At 41.5% G+C, this 13,677-nt stretch overlaps 1 protein-coding gene across 9 annotated transcripts in view; it reads right to left on the bottom strand.

The window, feature by feature from the left end:
• Window positions 1-238: 238 nt before the first annotated feature.
• LOC118099417 (serine-aspartate repeat-containing protein I) overlaps window positions 239-13,677 on the bottom strand; it is a 16,476-nt gene continuing 3,037 nt past the window's right edge. For 2 of the 9 annotated variants that reach the window (XM_035144024.2, XM_035144021.2), the window contains 30 exons: window positions 12,835-12,885; window positions 11,369-11,494; window positions 11,252-11,278; window positions 9,865-9,891; window positions 7,677-9,725; window positions 7,414-7,539; window positions 6,968-7,174; window positions 6,812-6,865; window positions 6,640-6,690; window positions 6,334-6,381; window positions 6,162-6,230; window positions 5,923-5,958; window positions 5,789-5,836; window positions 5,547-5,600; window positions 5,408-5,455; window positions 5,053-5,307; window positions 4,818-4,865; window positions 4,687-4,728; window positions 4,512-4,544; window positions 4,298-4,345; window positions 4,162-4,212; window positions 4,042-4,089; window positions 3,584-3,631; window positions 3,454-3,498; window positions 3,237-3,356; window positions 3,105-3,140; window positions 2,583-2,627; window positions 2,464-2,490; window positions 1,105-1,149; window positions 239-979 (listed from right to left, as the gene is read on the bottom strand). In XM_035144024.2, the coding sequence (XP_034999915.2) occupies window positions 810-979; window positions 1,105-1,149; window positions 2,464-2,490; window positions 2,583-2,627; window positions 3,105-3,140; window positions 3,237-3,356; window positions 3,454-3,498; window positions 3,584-3,631; window positions 4,042-4,089; window positions 4,162-4,212; window positions 4,298-4,345; window positions 4,512-4,544; window positions 4,687-4,728; window positions 4,818-4,865; window positions 5,053-5,307; window positions 5,408-5,455; window positions 5,547-5,600; window positions 5,789-5,836; window positions 5,923-5,958; window positions 6,162-6,230; window positions 6,334-6,381; window positions 6,640-6,690; window positions 6,812-6,865; window positions 6,968-7,174; window positions 7,414-7,539; window positions 7,677-9,725; window positions 9,865-9,891; window positions 11,252-11,278; window positions 11,369-11,494; window positions 12,835-12,885 (4,082 nt within the window). In that variant the 3' untranslated portion in view covers window positions 239-809. Of the gene's footprint in view, window positions 980-1,104; window positions 1,150-2,463; window positions 2,491-2,582; window positions 2,628-3,104; window positions 3,141-3,236; window positions 3,357-3,453; window positions 3,499-3,583; window positions 3,632-4,041; window positions 4,090-4,161; window positions 4,213-4,297; window positions 4,346-4,511; window positions 4,545-4,686; window positions 4,729-4,817; window positions 4,866-5,052; window positions 5,308-5,407; window positions 5,456-5,546; window positions 5,601-5,788; window positions 5,837-5,922; window positions 5,959-6,161; window positions 6,231-6,333; window positions 6,382-6,639; window positions 6,691-6,811; window positions 6,866-6,967; window positions 7,175-7,413; window positions 7,540-7,676; window positions 9,726-9,864; window positions 9,894-11,251; window positions 11,279-11,368; window positions 11,495-12,834; window positions 12,886-13,677 lie in introns of those variants that run through there. The other 7 variants (XM_035144022.2, XM_035144023.2, XM_035144025.2 and 4 more) reach the window with 7 other exon arrangements.

The following is a 13,677-nucleotide window of genomic DNA, read 5'->3' as shown; positions in this document are numbered from 1 at the left end:
CTTTTAACTTTTAACTTTTGTCTGTGTTATTGGTTTATTTGCTTTATTTTACCCATCGTCCTGCAGGAACTTTGTAACTTTGTAACTTCACTGCATCTATTTTCTGTTTTTATGTCTGTGAAGCACTTTATAAATATGTTTTTTAAATATTCTATATAAATAAAGTTTATAACTATTACTATGGTTTATTAATCACATTTGTTTCTACATTGAATTGTACAATTAAAAATGCAACATGCTCAATTAGATGAATTTTAATGACATGACATGACATTTTAATTAAATAATTAAATATATTCTCCAAAAAAAATGCTTATTATTAATTATTTAATCGAATTTTTCCTAATCCAAGTAATGTGCAGCTAAAAATAAAATAAAACCTAAAACAAAGTTACGTTTTTTGAGAATAATGTGCAACTGTCCTGAGCAATATTAAATAAAAAATCAGGAGCTTACACGGGAGTGGACAGAATAAAATTAAAAAAATGACATGCAGACGTGTCACCTTTCAACTCAGCCTTAATTATAAATATACATGTTATGTACATTATATTGATTTATGAATATTCACAGAAATATATTAGTGATATTGACAGGCATGAAAGTGACAACGAGTAAAACCAAACACAGCGAAGCATCAGCTGAGGGTGAAATCATCTCATTAAGAAACCCAGGAGCTCAACCACAACGAGAAATAATAAATACACAAATGAATCAAAGACAAAATATTTCTGTCCCCTTCTTTTTTCGTCCACAGATTCAAACATGTCTCCTGCTGCAGGTGGAGAGCGGAGATATCGGACGTGAGGTTACTGCCCCGACGCCCTGGCTGCTCGCTGCTGCTGCTCCAACATGGAGCGGAGTGCAGGGGACATCATGGCGGGGGACATCATGGCGGGGGACATCGCTGGGGTGAAAGGTCGTAAGGGGTACTGAGCATTTTTACCAGGGACGTAAATGCACTGGAAGTATCGCTGGCCTGAGAAGACAGAAAAAACACAAAGATGAAAGTCTCTCCCTCAAAAAAAGATCGATGTGCATCACCTGTCATTAGAGTCTACTCGGTTCCTTCTCCACCTTCAATAAAAAAACAGTTTTCTCTACCTGGTTTCTTCTGTTCTGTGGTGTTGTCTTCAGTCTGCGGCTCTTCTGCAAAGAACGGGAATGAAAACAAATCAAAATGTTGGCATCATGAGTGACTGTGTGTGTGAGTGAGGAAGAGGAGAGGACGGACGATGAGGGTGAGTGTCCACATGCACGTGATGAGGAAGAGCCTGGAGAGAGAGAGAGAGAGAAAATCATTCATTCACTCAAAGCTTGAGGGATTTGGTGGTTTTTGGTTTTACTACCAGTGAAATGAACGTCCACGTGGTTCAGACACGATGTCGTCAGAGGTGAAGACTGAAGCTGCTTCCTCTTCTTTTCTTCTTCTGTTGTTTAATGCTCAACCTTATATATCCTCTTTGTCCAGATATATAAAAACATGCAGCACCTTTATCATCATGGGTTCAATTCCCTCACAAGAAGCGAGGATACTTCACTTCAGCTGGTTTCTAACTATGACTTCTTAAGGGAACATTGTGATTTTAATCTGTATATCAAATGTAAATGTGTCATGTGTTATACAGATACAGTTTGATTATCGGTTGTGCATGAAACACGTGAATGTTTGAAACAACCTGAATCCAGAAACTATTCATTTAAACTGTGTCAGAAAAGTGTAGAGTCACTCAGGTGGTGGGGGGGGGACTCCACTGGATGACTCAGTAGGAACAGAACACTGATACCACACTTTAACAGGGTTTGGTTGGTGGATTAAATTTTGTCTGGATGAACATTATTGTTGCCTTATTGACGAAAGACGTTAATCTCCTCCAGTAACTTGAGGCGGGTTCTGAAGAAGTAATCGTCTCATCTCGTTAGATCCTAATCACTGGTGTTGCTGAGAGGGAACGTCTCTTCATACTGAGTCGACCAGAGGAGAGATGGTGAAAATGAGCTGATACCTCAGGCCGCACAGGAAGCGCTCTTTGCTTTGTCTACGAACAACAAGCACACAAAGCGTCAGACAGTCGACACGACAAACTGTGTGTGTGCGAAGCGTCAGTCCATAAAGAGTCGGATTCGTTTGGACCTGAACGTGTTTCTCTGCTCGTCCAAGCGTTCAGTCCAAACCGTTTTAATCCTGTTGGTTTCACTCACACTCGAGTCACATGATAAACTTTGTGATAAACTCTTGAATGAAAAACACATTTATCTGGAAACGTGAAATGTGTTTTTGACATATAAACAAAGGTCGGTGATATTCATCTGCTTTTCCAGTATTTGTTGCTTCAGTCTAAACAGGATGAGGTTAAATTATCTTCAGTTTAAAGCAACACTGCAACATTTACTGAGCAACAGCGCCCTCTGCAGCCACACATGCTAATTTACTCTGTTGGCATCAGAGAAAACTGTACTTACTGGCTTCTGATGGCTGTTTCTCTTTATCTACATTTTGAAAGGAATCAAAATGAGACATTGATCAGTGTCAGTCGTAGATTCTTCACCTTCTAACTGTGAATCCAGACTTGATCTGATACCTTGAGCCTCTTTGACAGATTTCTTCTCAGCCTTTTCAGCTTTGCCTGTAACAGGAGGAACAGTTACTGATCTCAAACATCTCTCTTTCATCGTGGTGTACGTTTAATGTTATTCACTTCCTGGTGCAACACAGTTTGACTCTAGTTTGAACGTTATCGTGCATTAAACAGCTCATTTAATCAGATAACCTATGTTGGCAAGAGGAGGGATTTGACTCCAGCAGGTTTGTCTAGTTGAGTTTAAAGCTACGTTCACACTGCAAGACTTCCTGTTCAATTCAAATTTTTCTCTAGATCGGATTTGTATTTTTATGTAGCTGTTCATATTATCTTTTAAAATGTGACCAATATCAAACTCTGATGTGAACTGGTCATGACCCTGGAGACAAATCAGATTCGGGCCACTGCAGGTGAACGTGAAGGAACAAGCGATGAGGTTTAATGAGACGGATCCAGTTCATTTCCTCTCCTAACACAAGTTTACAACCTGGGCACACTTACACATATAAAACATGTCCTCACCTTTCCTCTCTGCCGAGGTTTCTGACTTCATCTTGGCTGAAAATAAAAGAAATGCTCATGTTTCTGTCCATGTGTTCCACTGGGACATCTGGACGCTCGGGGTCGATGTTTGGACTTTAGATGCTGAGTTACCTGGTTCAGAGGAAGAAGGTCTGGACGGTTTCTCGTCTTTGGCCGGAGACGTCACGTTCGCCCTCTTGCCGGCGTCGAGTCTCGTTCTCAGTCTGATCGGATGTGGACGCGGCTCCGGATCTGTTCAAAGGATTTAAGTTTATATAACTTGGACTCAATTGCAGTTCAGCAGAAAAGTTATTCTTGGAGTGAGGAGCACATTTCCTGCATGCTTTACCTTTCTTGGCAGGAGCCGTCTTGGCTTTGCTCTTGACAGGAGACGCTTATGAGAGAAGCAAAATGATTAGTTTCCAGTTTCACATCCTGGTTCATTAACTTTTCAGTCGATCGTCAGCGTGTGCACCTACCCGTCTTTTCAGAGGAGGATTTCCTCTTCTGATGAACAGCTGCAGGCTCTAACATGGTGAGGAGAGAGTCCTGATTAGTTTTCTATGTAAAACATCAGATTTTCCTTCACATGAAAGAGGGAGGTTCTTTTCCCAGTTTTACCTTCAACCTGCAGCTTCTTTTAAATAAATTTGTCAGGAGAATGTTTCCTCTTTCACTGAACAAATGTAACACTGCACGTCTTTGGACCCTGAACAACAAACATGCCAAGTGTGAAGCTGATGAGACGCACGGTTCTCGAGATATACGAGCCTCAGACGTGCAGGAATATTTGGAAATGATTAGATTAAAACCATTTAATGCTTGGACACTGAGTCCAGCAGAAGGAATCCCTACGTGTGGCTGCAGAGGGCGCTGTCGCTCAGTTAAAGTCACATGGTGTTGCTTTAATTAACCCGTCACTAAATGATGTTTTTACCTTTCTTTGCAGCTGCAGCGGTTCTGGTTTTTTCTTTCACAGTTTTCTCTGTGAAAACAAAAGAATTGAATTCACCTCGACGCGATGCTCAGACATGTTTCATTTTAAAATGTGCGTTACCTTTTTTAGCTGCTGCAGGACTTTTGGTTTTCTCTTCTTTTGCTGCTGAGTCTGTCACAACAATGAGAAGATTATTTATTAGTCCAAATAAATGTTCAGTTCAATGAATAGATCCACAAGTTAGTGAGTTATTCACCTTTCTTTGCAGGGGCTGCTTTGGTTTTGTCTTTAGAAACAACAGCTTCTATAATTGGCAAATGAACGATGTTATTTATATCTTCTCCAGTGTGTAAATCTGTTTGTGTTGTTATATCAACACAAAACTGAAATCACAGGTTGTGTCATTCATAACAATATTGAAGTGTGAAGCAGAGAAAACATCACTTTATCTGACAATAAACAGAAATGACCTTTCTTTGGTTTCTGTTTGGCTGCTGGCGGCTCTGAAGGATCATTGGAGAGAAACAAAGTGCAGAGTTAAGTTTCCATAATGAATTTATTCATATGTCATCGTCACTGTTTCAGTGTTTGTTACAGTTTCCTGACAAGTCGAGCATTTACCGGATCTGGGGAATTGAACTGTACCTTTTTCTGAATCAGCCGCCTTAGTGGTTTTCTTCTTAGCAGCTGTAAATTGTCACATATTCATTATTCTATCATTCACTGCTGTAATTAAAAGAAAAAAAATGACGTGAGTTTAAATAGTAATTAAATACCTTTCTTGGGGGAGGCAGCCTTCACCTCTTCCTCCTCAGTCACTGGTTCTTTAGGAAAATATTGAAGTTTTCTTAATTAAACTTAATAAGACAACAGTAGCATTTAAAATCGTAATCATTCATATTTTATGGTTTTATTGTGAATTGTAAAGTGTTTCCAGATTAATTCAGTAAGGTTCCTAAGAAGGAACAGCAGTACTTCATGACAGTCAGGATCTTATTTGTACCAACTCACCGTGGAGCCGAATGGCCGCCGGCGGAGCTTCGGCAGCTGGAGCCTTGACCTCCGGCTGAACCGGGGCCTCCTGCTCTGGGGCCTCTGGCGGCGCAGCTTCAGCCGGCTGAGCTGCTTCTGGCGGCGGCTGCGTCACCGGCTGCAGCGGCGGCACATACGGTTGATACTGCATCAGTGGGGGGGGTGGTGGTTGATGGTAGAGCGGCTGCATGGGCGGCGCTCCGGGATGGACGGTGAGGACAGGAGCAGACGGAGCTGAAAGGAGGTGAAGTGGTGTTTTTCGTCAGCAGAGGAGAAACATGGTTGTTTACTGAAGTTCTCTCTGGTGCCTCTGATGTGAGGACAGTGTAAATACCTGCCATGGTGGGGGGGGGGTACGGGTTGTCTGTGACGATGTGATGAACTGGAGCACAAAGAGGTAATTTCACATGCTGACACTGAGGAGTTGTGAAATCACATATTTATTTATTTCTCTTTAACAGTCTCATACGTACCGTACCAGCCGGGTGGGGACGGGCAGTAGACGGGTGCAGGTCTGCAGGGGCCGACTGACCCAGAGAAAATATATGATGGTTGTTTGCATCCTTAAACTATTACATTTTGGTGGTTAAAGGTTAAAGGTTAAAGGTCACAGTGACCTCCTATGTGTGTAGAATGAAACTGCTCTGGTCGGTGGATGCACGCGACCACAGGCCTGGATTTCTCGTCTAAACCACAAAGTAAATATCAGACAAACCTTCTTGTCCAGATTCCGGGACGTCCTCTTGTTTTTTGGTCACTGTCTCTGTCAATGGAAACATTCAGATGTAAAAACAAGTCATTTCTGATATCATCTACCACGTCTCCCGAGTATAAATATGAAGATGTTACCTGGTTTGGAAGTTTTTGTCTTCTCTACTTTCTTGACTTTGTATTTGAAAGAGAAAACACAGCATTAATTAAAAATGTGACAAAGCTATGACAGAAATGAAAAACACGTGTTTATTTTACCACCATTTGTCGTTATCGTTCATATCATCATTCTTCAACTCTCTGCAGGTTTCTTATGATTTATAATAAGTCGTCCTCTCACTGATTCACAGTAAAACATCAAACCTCTGTCATCGTACCTCTGGGAAGAGCCGGGATCCTCCTGATCTTCCTGATCTTCGGCTCCAGACTCACAATTCTGGGAAGAGCTGGATACGGCACAGGATTTCATTTATTACTTCAGTTTTATAGCAAATACATCCAGTTTATTCTGAGACGAATGTGGTTTGAAGATGGAGTGTTCAGTTTTACCTTTCCTTTTTGGTTTGTCGTCTGTTTTCACAGCTTCACGGTCTGAAACTAAAAAAGTGAATGAATTAAAGGAGCTTTACTCAAATTGTTTCATTAAAGTTTATATTATTGTCAGAAAGAAATTCACTTGTTTCAATTTCTATTTTGATGATTAGATATTTTCCAGACCTGAATCCTACATCAGTGTTTGAGACTAAAATATCAACTTCATTGATTTGTATTCGGACTCAAAGAATAATGTGTTTTGTCTTTAACGTCATTTAATCCCTGATTTTTAAAAATGTATTTATTTATATTTATCGTTACCTTTTTTCCTCCTCGTTGCTGAAACCCTCCTTGGAGCCTCTGAAAATAAAACTTTTTTACAATATATTTTTTATTACCAATCTCACAATGTTAAATCTTCCTCCTTCATATAATAAACATCTTAATTCCAGTTAATATATATGAAGACAGAAATGTGATATTTCCCACAAACCTTTTTTCTCTGCCGTCTTGGTGCTGGTTTTAGCAGAATGTAAACATGGACAATCTGAAACCACGAAGCAGAGACTGAAAGTTAAACACTGAATTCAAAACCTTTTAGACACTGTTGTTGTTGTTGTTGTTGTTGTTGTTGTTGTTGTTGTCTGACCTGGGACTTCACTCTTCGTCGCCTCCTCCTCCGGTTCAGGCAAAGGTCTGATCACATCCACCGCCGCCCGCTCCTCATCGTCATCTTCATCGTACTCCTCTTTCTCATCTTCAGGCTCATCCACAGATTTCTGCGTTTCAGCCGTCGGCTCTTCGTCTTCTCCCTCGTCTTCCTCGACAGGAGCAGCAGGCTGACTGGTGACTGAGGCTGAAACAGGCAAAGTGTCTCTAACATGGATTTGGATTTATTAACGAGATTCAAATAAACAGCAGGTGAGTTTTCCTCCTGATCTCAGAGACTCGTTTAAAGAACAGTTGGAAGTTTTTTAACTTAAATTTGTTCCCATCACTCGTGGGTTTTATGAAGTGACATAGAATATTTATTGATTTTAATAACATCATCGGATCTAATGAAAACACAGAATCCATGATGGACGTGACACTGACCAGTTTCCTCTGTGTCGTCCTCCTCAGCTTCATCTTCATCACCAGCCTGACGGAGCTGCTCCTCTTCCTCATCCACCTCAGTCTTTACTGCCTCCTCCTGGACAGAGGACGCCGCTGCAGTGGGGGCTTCATGTAAAGTATGAAAATATATAAAAAGACATGGAATTTAATTTAATACCAGATTCAGATTCAAGAGTAGAATATTATTACATCATTATCATAATGAACTCAAGGTGAATGTAATGGATGATGCTGCACTTTACCTGTGAGCAGGACGTCGTCATCTTCCTCATCTTCCTCATCTTCCTCATCTTCATCATCACCATCATCGACGTCCTCGTCCTCATCAGCTAAAAACTCTGATATGATCTCGTCTTCATCTTTTTCAGTGTAAACGAATGTTTCTTTAATTTCTTCTTGATCGAGGCTGAACTCAAACGAGCTGGAATCAATATCTTCATCATCGTCTTTATCGTCCTCGTCGTCTTCATCACTTGTGTCATAGGTGATGTCATCACTGAAGACAGTCTCTCCGACAGACTCTTCATCTGTTTCCAGAGCATCATCAGCATCATCATCACCTAGGACTCCACTGTCTGTGCTCTCAAAGGGAGCGACTTCAACTTCCTCCTCATCTTTATCATCATCCTCTTCATCATCATCGGTTTTGTGATGATCATCATCATCATCGTCTTCAGCGTCCAGCTCAACGTGGACGTCTTTGTCAAAGTCGATGTCAAGATCATCGTCTCTGAGGTCACTGTCTTCATCGTCATCTTCATCATCTGCAAAGTGCTCAGAGGAGGCAACAGAGACGTCCTCCAGATCTTCATCATCATCCTCGTCATCATCAGTGTCCTTCAGGTCTTCATCATCATCTTCAAGAGCGGCCAGAAGAAGAAGATCCTCGAGTTCGGAGAGTTTATGATCCTCAATTTCATCATCTTCATCATCCTCACTAACTGTGGCGACCGGAGGAAGATCAAGCTTCAGGTAGTCTTCCTCGCTGTCAGATGTTAGAACACCCTCAGCTAGTTTGTCATCTTCATCATCATCGTCGTCGCCATCCTCCTCTGCCTCCTCATCACTCGAGAGAAGTGCAGATTCACTGAGGTCTGAGCTGTCGATGAAGGCATCATCTTCGTCGTCTTCATCATCTTCGTCTTCTTCATCATCTTCGTGGCCTTCATGTTTATCTTCATGGTCTTCATCATCGTCAACAGGCAGAGTCACATCTTCATCGCTGTCTTTGACATCAACAGGTGCGTCAGACTCCGAGTCGGGAGACACGGCCGACTCTTCATTCTCAGAAGTGGAACTAGGTTCAGGAGAAACTTCATCATCGTCATCCTCAGCATCAGCAGCTGCAGACTCCTCTTCATCATCTTCATCATCATCTTCAACAGAAGCATCTGTCTTCTCTTCCTCTACCTCATCATCTTCATCGTCTTTCTCTTCCTCTTCTTCTACAGCCTCTTCTTTGGATTCACCTTCATCGGTGTCTGCCACAGCTGCTTCAGGTCCCTTCTCATCCTCATCATCATCTTCATCATCTTGCTCCACCTCAGCAGCTACCCCATTCTCCTCTTCCTCGGCCACATCCTCCTCTTCATCCACAGCTGCTTCATCTTTCTTCTCCTCCTCTTGTTCTTCCTCTGCAGGTCCTTCTTCCTCCTCCTCCTCCTCCTCTTCCTCCTCCCCCACCTTGTCCTCCACTTCTTGTCCCTCATCTTCCTCTTCCTCATCTCCCTCCACTGCTTCTGCTCCCTCCTCTATGTCTTCTTCTTCCTCCTCCTCCTCTTCCTCCACCTCCTCCACCGCTTCTGCTCCCTCCTCTTCATCTTCTTCTTCCTCCTCCTCCTCTTCCTCCACCTCCTCCACCGCTTCTGCTCCCTCCTCTTCATCTTCTTCTTCCTCCTCTTCTTCTTCCTCCTCCTCCTCTTCCTCCACCTCCCCAACAGCGTCTGCTCCCTCTTCTTCATCGTCTTCAACTCCCCCTGCCTCCTCCACTTCAACTCCTTCCTCCTCTTCAGCTTCCTCCTCCTCGTATTCTTCCTCCTCCTCCTCATAGTCCTCCTCCTCATATTCTTCCTCCTCCTCGTCATACTCTTCCTCGTCCTCATATTCCTCATCCTCATCATAATCTTCATACTCCTCTTCATACTCCTCTAGTTGTTCCCCCTCTTCTGCATCTCCTTCATCCTCCTCCTCCTTCTCCTCCTCCTCCTCAGCAGCCTCCTCTTCATCTCCCTCCTCCTCTTCCTCCACAGCGTCAACTACTGGTGGTTTTGTCTTTGCTTGCATCCCTACAACTGTAAAATAAAACCTGTTACTGTTACAGTCTTTGTAATGAATCAACAAACTGAACAAATGTTATTAATAGAGAATTGTCAGTGTTATTTTGAACTTTAATCAATCAGAGTAAAATGGACGTGAACAAAAGTTACCCACCTTTACTCCGAGACGGCAAAAATTCTCCTGGAATAAAACAAAATAAAAGCAAAATCAGCAACGCAACAAAACAAAGATACAGAATGAAGTGAATGAAAGACGTTATAATCTGGAGACACTTTCACGCACAGTAGATTATCACTTATTCCATGTTTAACAGATTAGTGGCAGCAGTTAGCTCAGACAGTTAGTGAGGATTAGGTCATGTTAAAGGAAAAAAATCATAATATCACAAGAATCAAGTCGTAATTTAACGAGAATTAAATCACAATTTAATGAGATAAAGTCATATTATGAGAAGAAAGTCGTAATTTAATGATGGGATTTAAACTGTAAGCAAAAAAGTTATAATAATACAGGAATAAAGTCATAATTTAATGAAAATAAAGTTGATATTTTCACGACTTTATCCTCTCAGATGTTCAGAAACTGACTCTTCTCACGGGAACAGAAACGTTCTGTTAGTGGAGCTAATGATGAGAAACCACACGTCAGGTTTTACTGTTGGTTCCTGTGGGTTCCATTAGTGATGCTGTTACAGGGAGATGAACAGAACTCCTCAGTTACTTTCTACAGTTAAACTACACATTCTCACAAAGAACTGGAGAATACCTTTTCTTTTCTTCACCTCCTTCTCCTTCTCCTCCTTCACCTCCTTCACCTCCTCCTCCTCCTCCTCCTCCTCCAACCATCTTTGAGAATCTTTGAGATGGTTTATACATGAAGTCAGTTTAAAACTAGCACCACAATAATGATAACAAAACTAATATTAATAATAATTTGGTCATGTTTTCTCTGATAGATCCACGTGTGTGTTTCTAGTCTCTTCACCACACAAAGAAATCCTAAAAACCAGGTCTGTGAAGGCGTCTTCATCCATCTTAGTTTTCATCTGTTGACTCCAGTTTATTACGTGTTGTTCGTTCTCCTCACACGTTAAAGTTATTCAGCAAAAAGACAAATATTTATGGGTCTTTACGTCACGTGAAGAGAGATTTGCTTCAGTTTCAGTTGCTGTTCATTGTGATAAACTGCATTAGTCAAAGCAGCATCATCAGAGCCTCCTGGACAGTTTAGATAAGCCAGACTTTAAAATGACTGCTGGTTCTACGTAATAAATAATGATGGACGACATGGCAGCTCCCAAAAGTGAAGCCAAAGTGCCTCAATCGCCCCCTGGTGGCTGGCTGCAGTACAGTGGGAGTACAGTGGGATAGTGGGAGGAAGTGTAGACGCGTCGTCCATCCTTATTTACTGTCTACGGTTGTAAAGAACGTATAGAAATATATATAAAAGCCCAGCACATGTAATTAAGCACATTCAAAAAGCAGCTAGAGCCCGTTTTTCATTCAGCAGCTGTAAAAATAAAAGCTGCAGCGGCACAAACCTTTTTTTCTCACGGCGTATAGATTTCCTAGAGGATGAGCAGAGAGGAAAGTGACATCAGATAAACTGTGAACAGGTTTATTTAAAAAAAAGAATCCGACAACACACAGCTCAGTACCGTCATCTTCCTCTGGGGCGATCAGGCTGGCGGCGAATTTGAACATCAAGCTGATCGCGTTTGTCGATTCCTCCACCGCATCGTTCACCACCTTCATGGGGTCGGAGCTGATCTTGGTGAGGCCTCCTGGTGGAGCGGCGACATGAACACACACACACTGGTTAATTCAATCACGGCTTCTGTTGGATTGAAGCTGATCGTTCTCAATCAAACACAACAGATAAAATACCAGCGTCTCACATTTCCTCACTGGAGACGAAGCTCTCGTTCCACTGCAGTGAGGAAATGTCCCACAACATCCACTTTAAAGCAAAACGGTTAAACTGAGGTGGGACCACGGGAATCGATCAGTGTCAAATTAGGAGCTGGAGTAACCCACCGACCAGTTTAACCACTGCAGGAGAACTTCAGTTCAGCAGATTGCTCAGCAGGTAGCACATTGACCCTCCTCCATCCAGGTACATGTGTTCTAATCTGCTTTTCAATTGTAGAAACCATAGTTTCTAATTTCAACATTCAACAGTTCCAGTGTGGTGGAGGAGGGCCAGTGTTCCCAGTGCAAACAGCATCCAAATATATTTTATATTTAAAGCTGCCATAAAGATCTGACTCTCAAATGATAAACTCTCAATCTGTGGAGATGTGAAAAGTATGAGAACTGAGTATTACTGAATAATAATCAGCTGCATTATGGGTCAGATCCAGATCAGGGGCCGTATCCAAGAACTTTGCTCTTAACATTGCAAAGTCACATTTTTAAACATTCAACTGGGATAATTCATTAGGGATCTTGATGATAAAAAATCTGATGTATTTAGGGGAATAATATTTATGAGCGTGTGCAATTTGGTGCAGATCCAAATCAAAATCCAGATCTTGTGAATTAAAATGTGGTTTTACAACCTTGGACTGTATGTGGCTCTACTGAGCATCATCTAGTTTCAATTAAAGTTTGATAACGACATCTGAGGGATCACTGCTAAGTTTCTCCATTTGCTGATATATTGTCATAGATTTTTTACTCCTTAATATCAGTATCGTCATCTGCTTCCAAATATCCAAGTTGGGCTCTTGTGGCGTTTTCTGTGTTTTAGTCAAACATGATTAAATGTTTGATTTTCATCCTTTTTAAAGATTTAATCAACCAGCTTCACATAAACAGGCAAAATAAACACTGGGAATAAAAAAAGCATAGAAACACAACAGAAAGATGGAGCTGAAAATGTGTTTTCCTGGTTTGCCTGTTTTTTCAGACAGATTTTCAAATATTTGAAACTCAGTTTTTTCTTCTTCTCGAACAAATGAACAAGCTCCAGGTAAAACTACACCAGACGTCTTACATCCTGACGTTAACGGACAGGAAGCAGCATCCTTCTGAGTATCTACAGATCTTTATCAGTCGATGCTGTTAGTCGTATATCAGCAGCTTCTGCTCTGAGGGGTTAGTAGCAGATGAGGTTTCTTGCCTCTACGCCCTGAATCCTTAAAAACCTTCCTGACGCCAGGAGGCGGGCGACCTGGTTGGATGAGAAACACAGTCGCAATAAGCAAAAACATTGAAGAGGTGAAGCACAAAGAGGAGAGGAGAGAGGAGAGGAGGAGAGAGGAGAGGAGAGAGGAGGAGAGGAGGAGAGGAGAGGGAGGAGGGGAGGAGAGGAGGAGAGGAGGAGAGGAGGAGAGGAGGGAGGAAGATGAAGTGTTTCTCTGATGATGACGCAGATCTGTGACAGGGGATGAATTTTAATGAATACTGTGACAATAAGAACATTTATTTTTCTCTTCAATCAATGATTTGTCATCATGCCGTCTCTTATTCAGGAGGAAATCAGGCCTGAGGAAAATGTGTTAAATATGTTTTCTTGTTGCTGTGAAGTTTGAGGTTTGGTGTGAAACATGTGAAGAGTTAGAAAACTGAGTAGAGCTGAAAATGTTTTGATGTTATGAGGAGAAATGGAAATTAATGCTTTCAACATGGGGATGACACTGTCACATGAAATATGAACAAGTGAAATGAATAGATTTTATATCATGGCAGTTAGAAACCTCTAAGGAAAAACACAGTAGTTCAAGGAAAAATAGGAAGAAGTCAGAAGAGAAGGATAAAACAACATTTATGATAAAACACATAAAACCTACTTGTATCTATACCCTGATCTGACCTAATTCTAGGTTTCATTATTGTCATTCTTCATATTTCAAAGTTTCCTGCTGAATATTGGAGATAAACTCTGGTTTTTAATAACTTCAGAGTCTATTTAACTGATCTCAGTTCAGCTTCACTCTTCACCTGGAGCTGGTTGTGACAGTTG

This window comes from Hippoglossus stenolepis, chromosome 20, assembly GCF_022539355.2.
Source record: "Hippoglossus stenolepis isolate QCI-W04-F060 chromosome 20, HSTE1.2, whole genome shotgun sequence".
NCBI classification, from domain to species: domain Eukaryota; kingdom Metazoa; phylum Chordata; class Actinopteri; order Pleuronectiformes; family Pleuronectidae; genus Hippoglossus; species Hippoglossus stenolepis.
The sequence above is the reverse complement of the archived record's forward strand: the minus strand, read 5'-3'. Positions and strand labels throughout refer to the sequence as shown.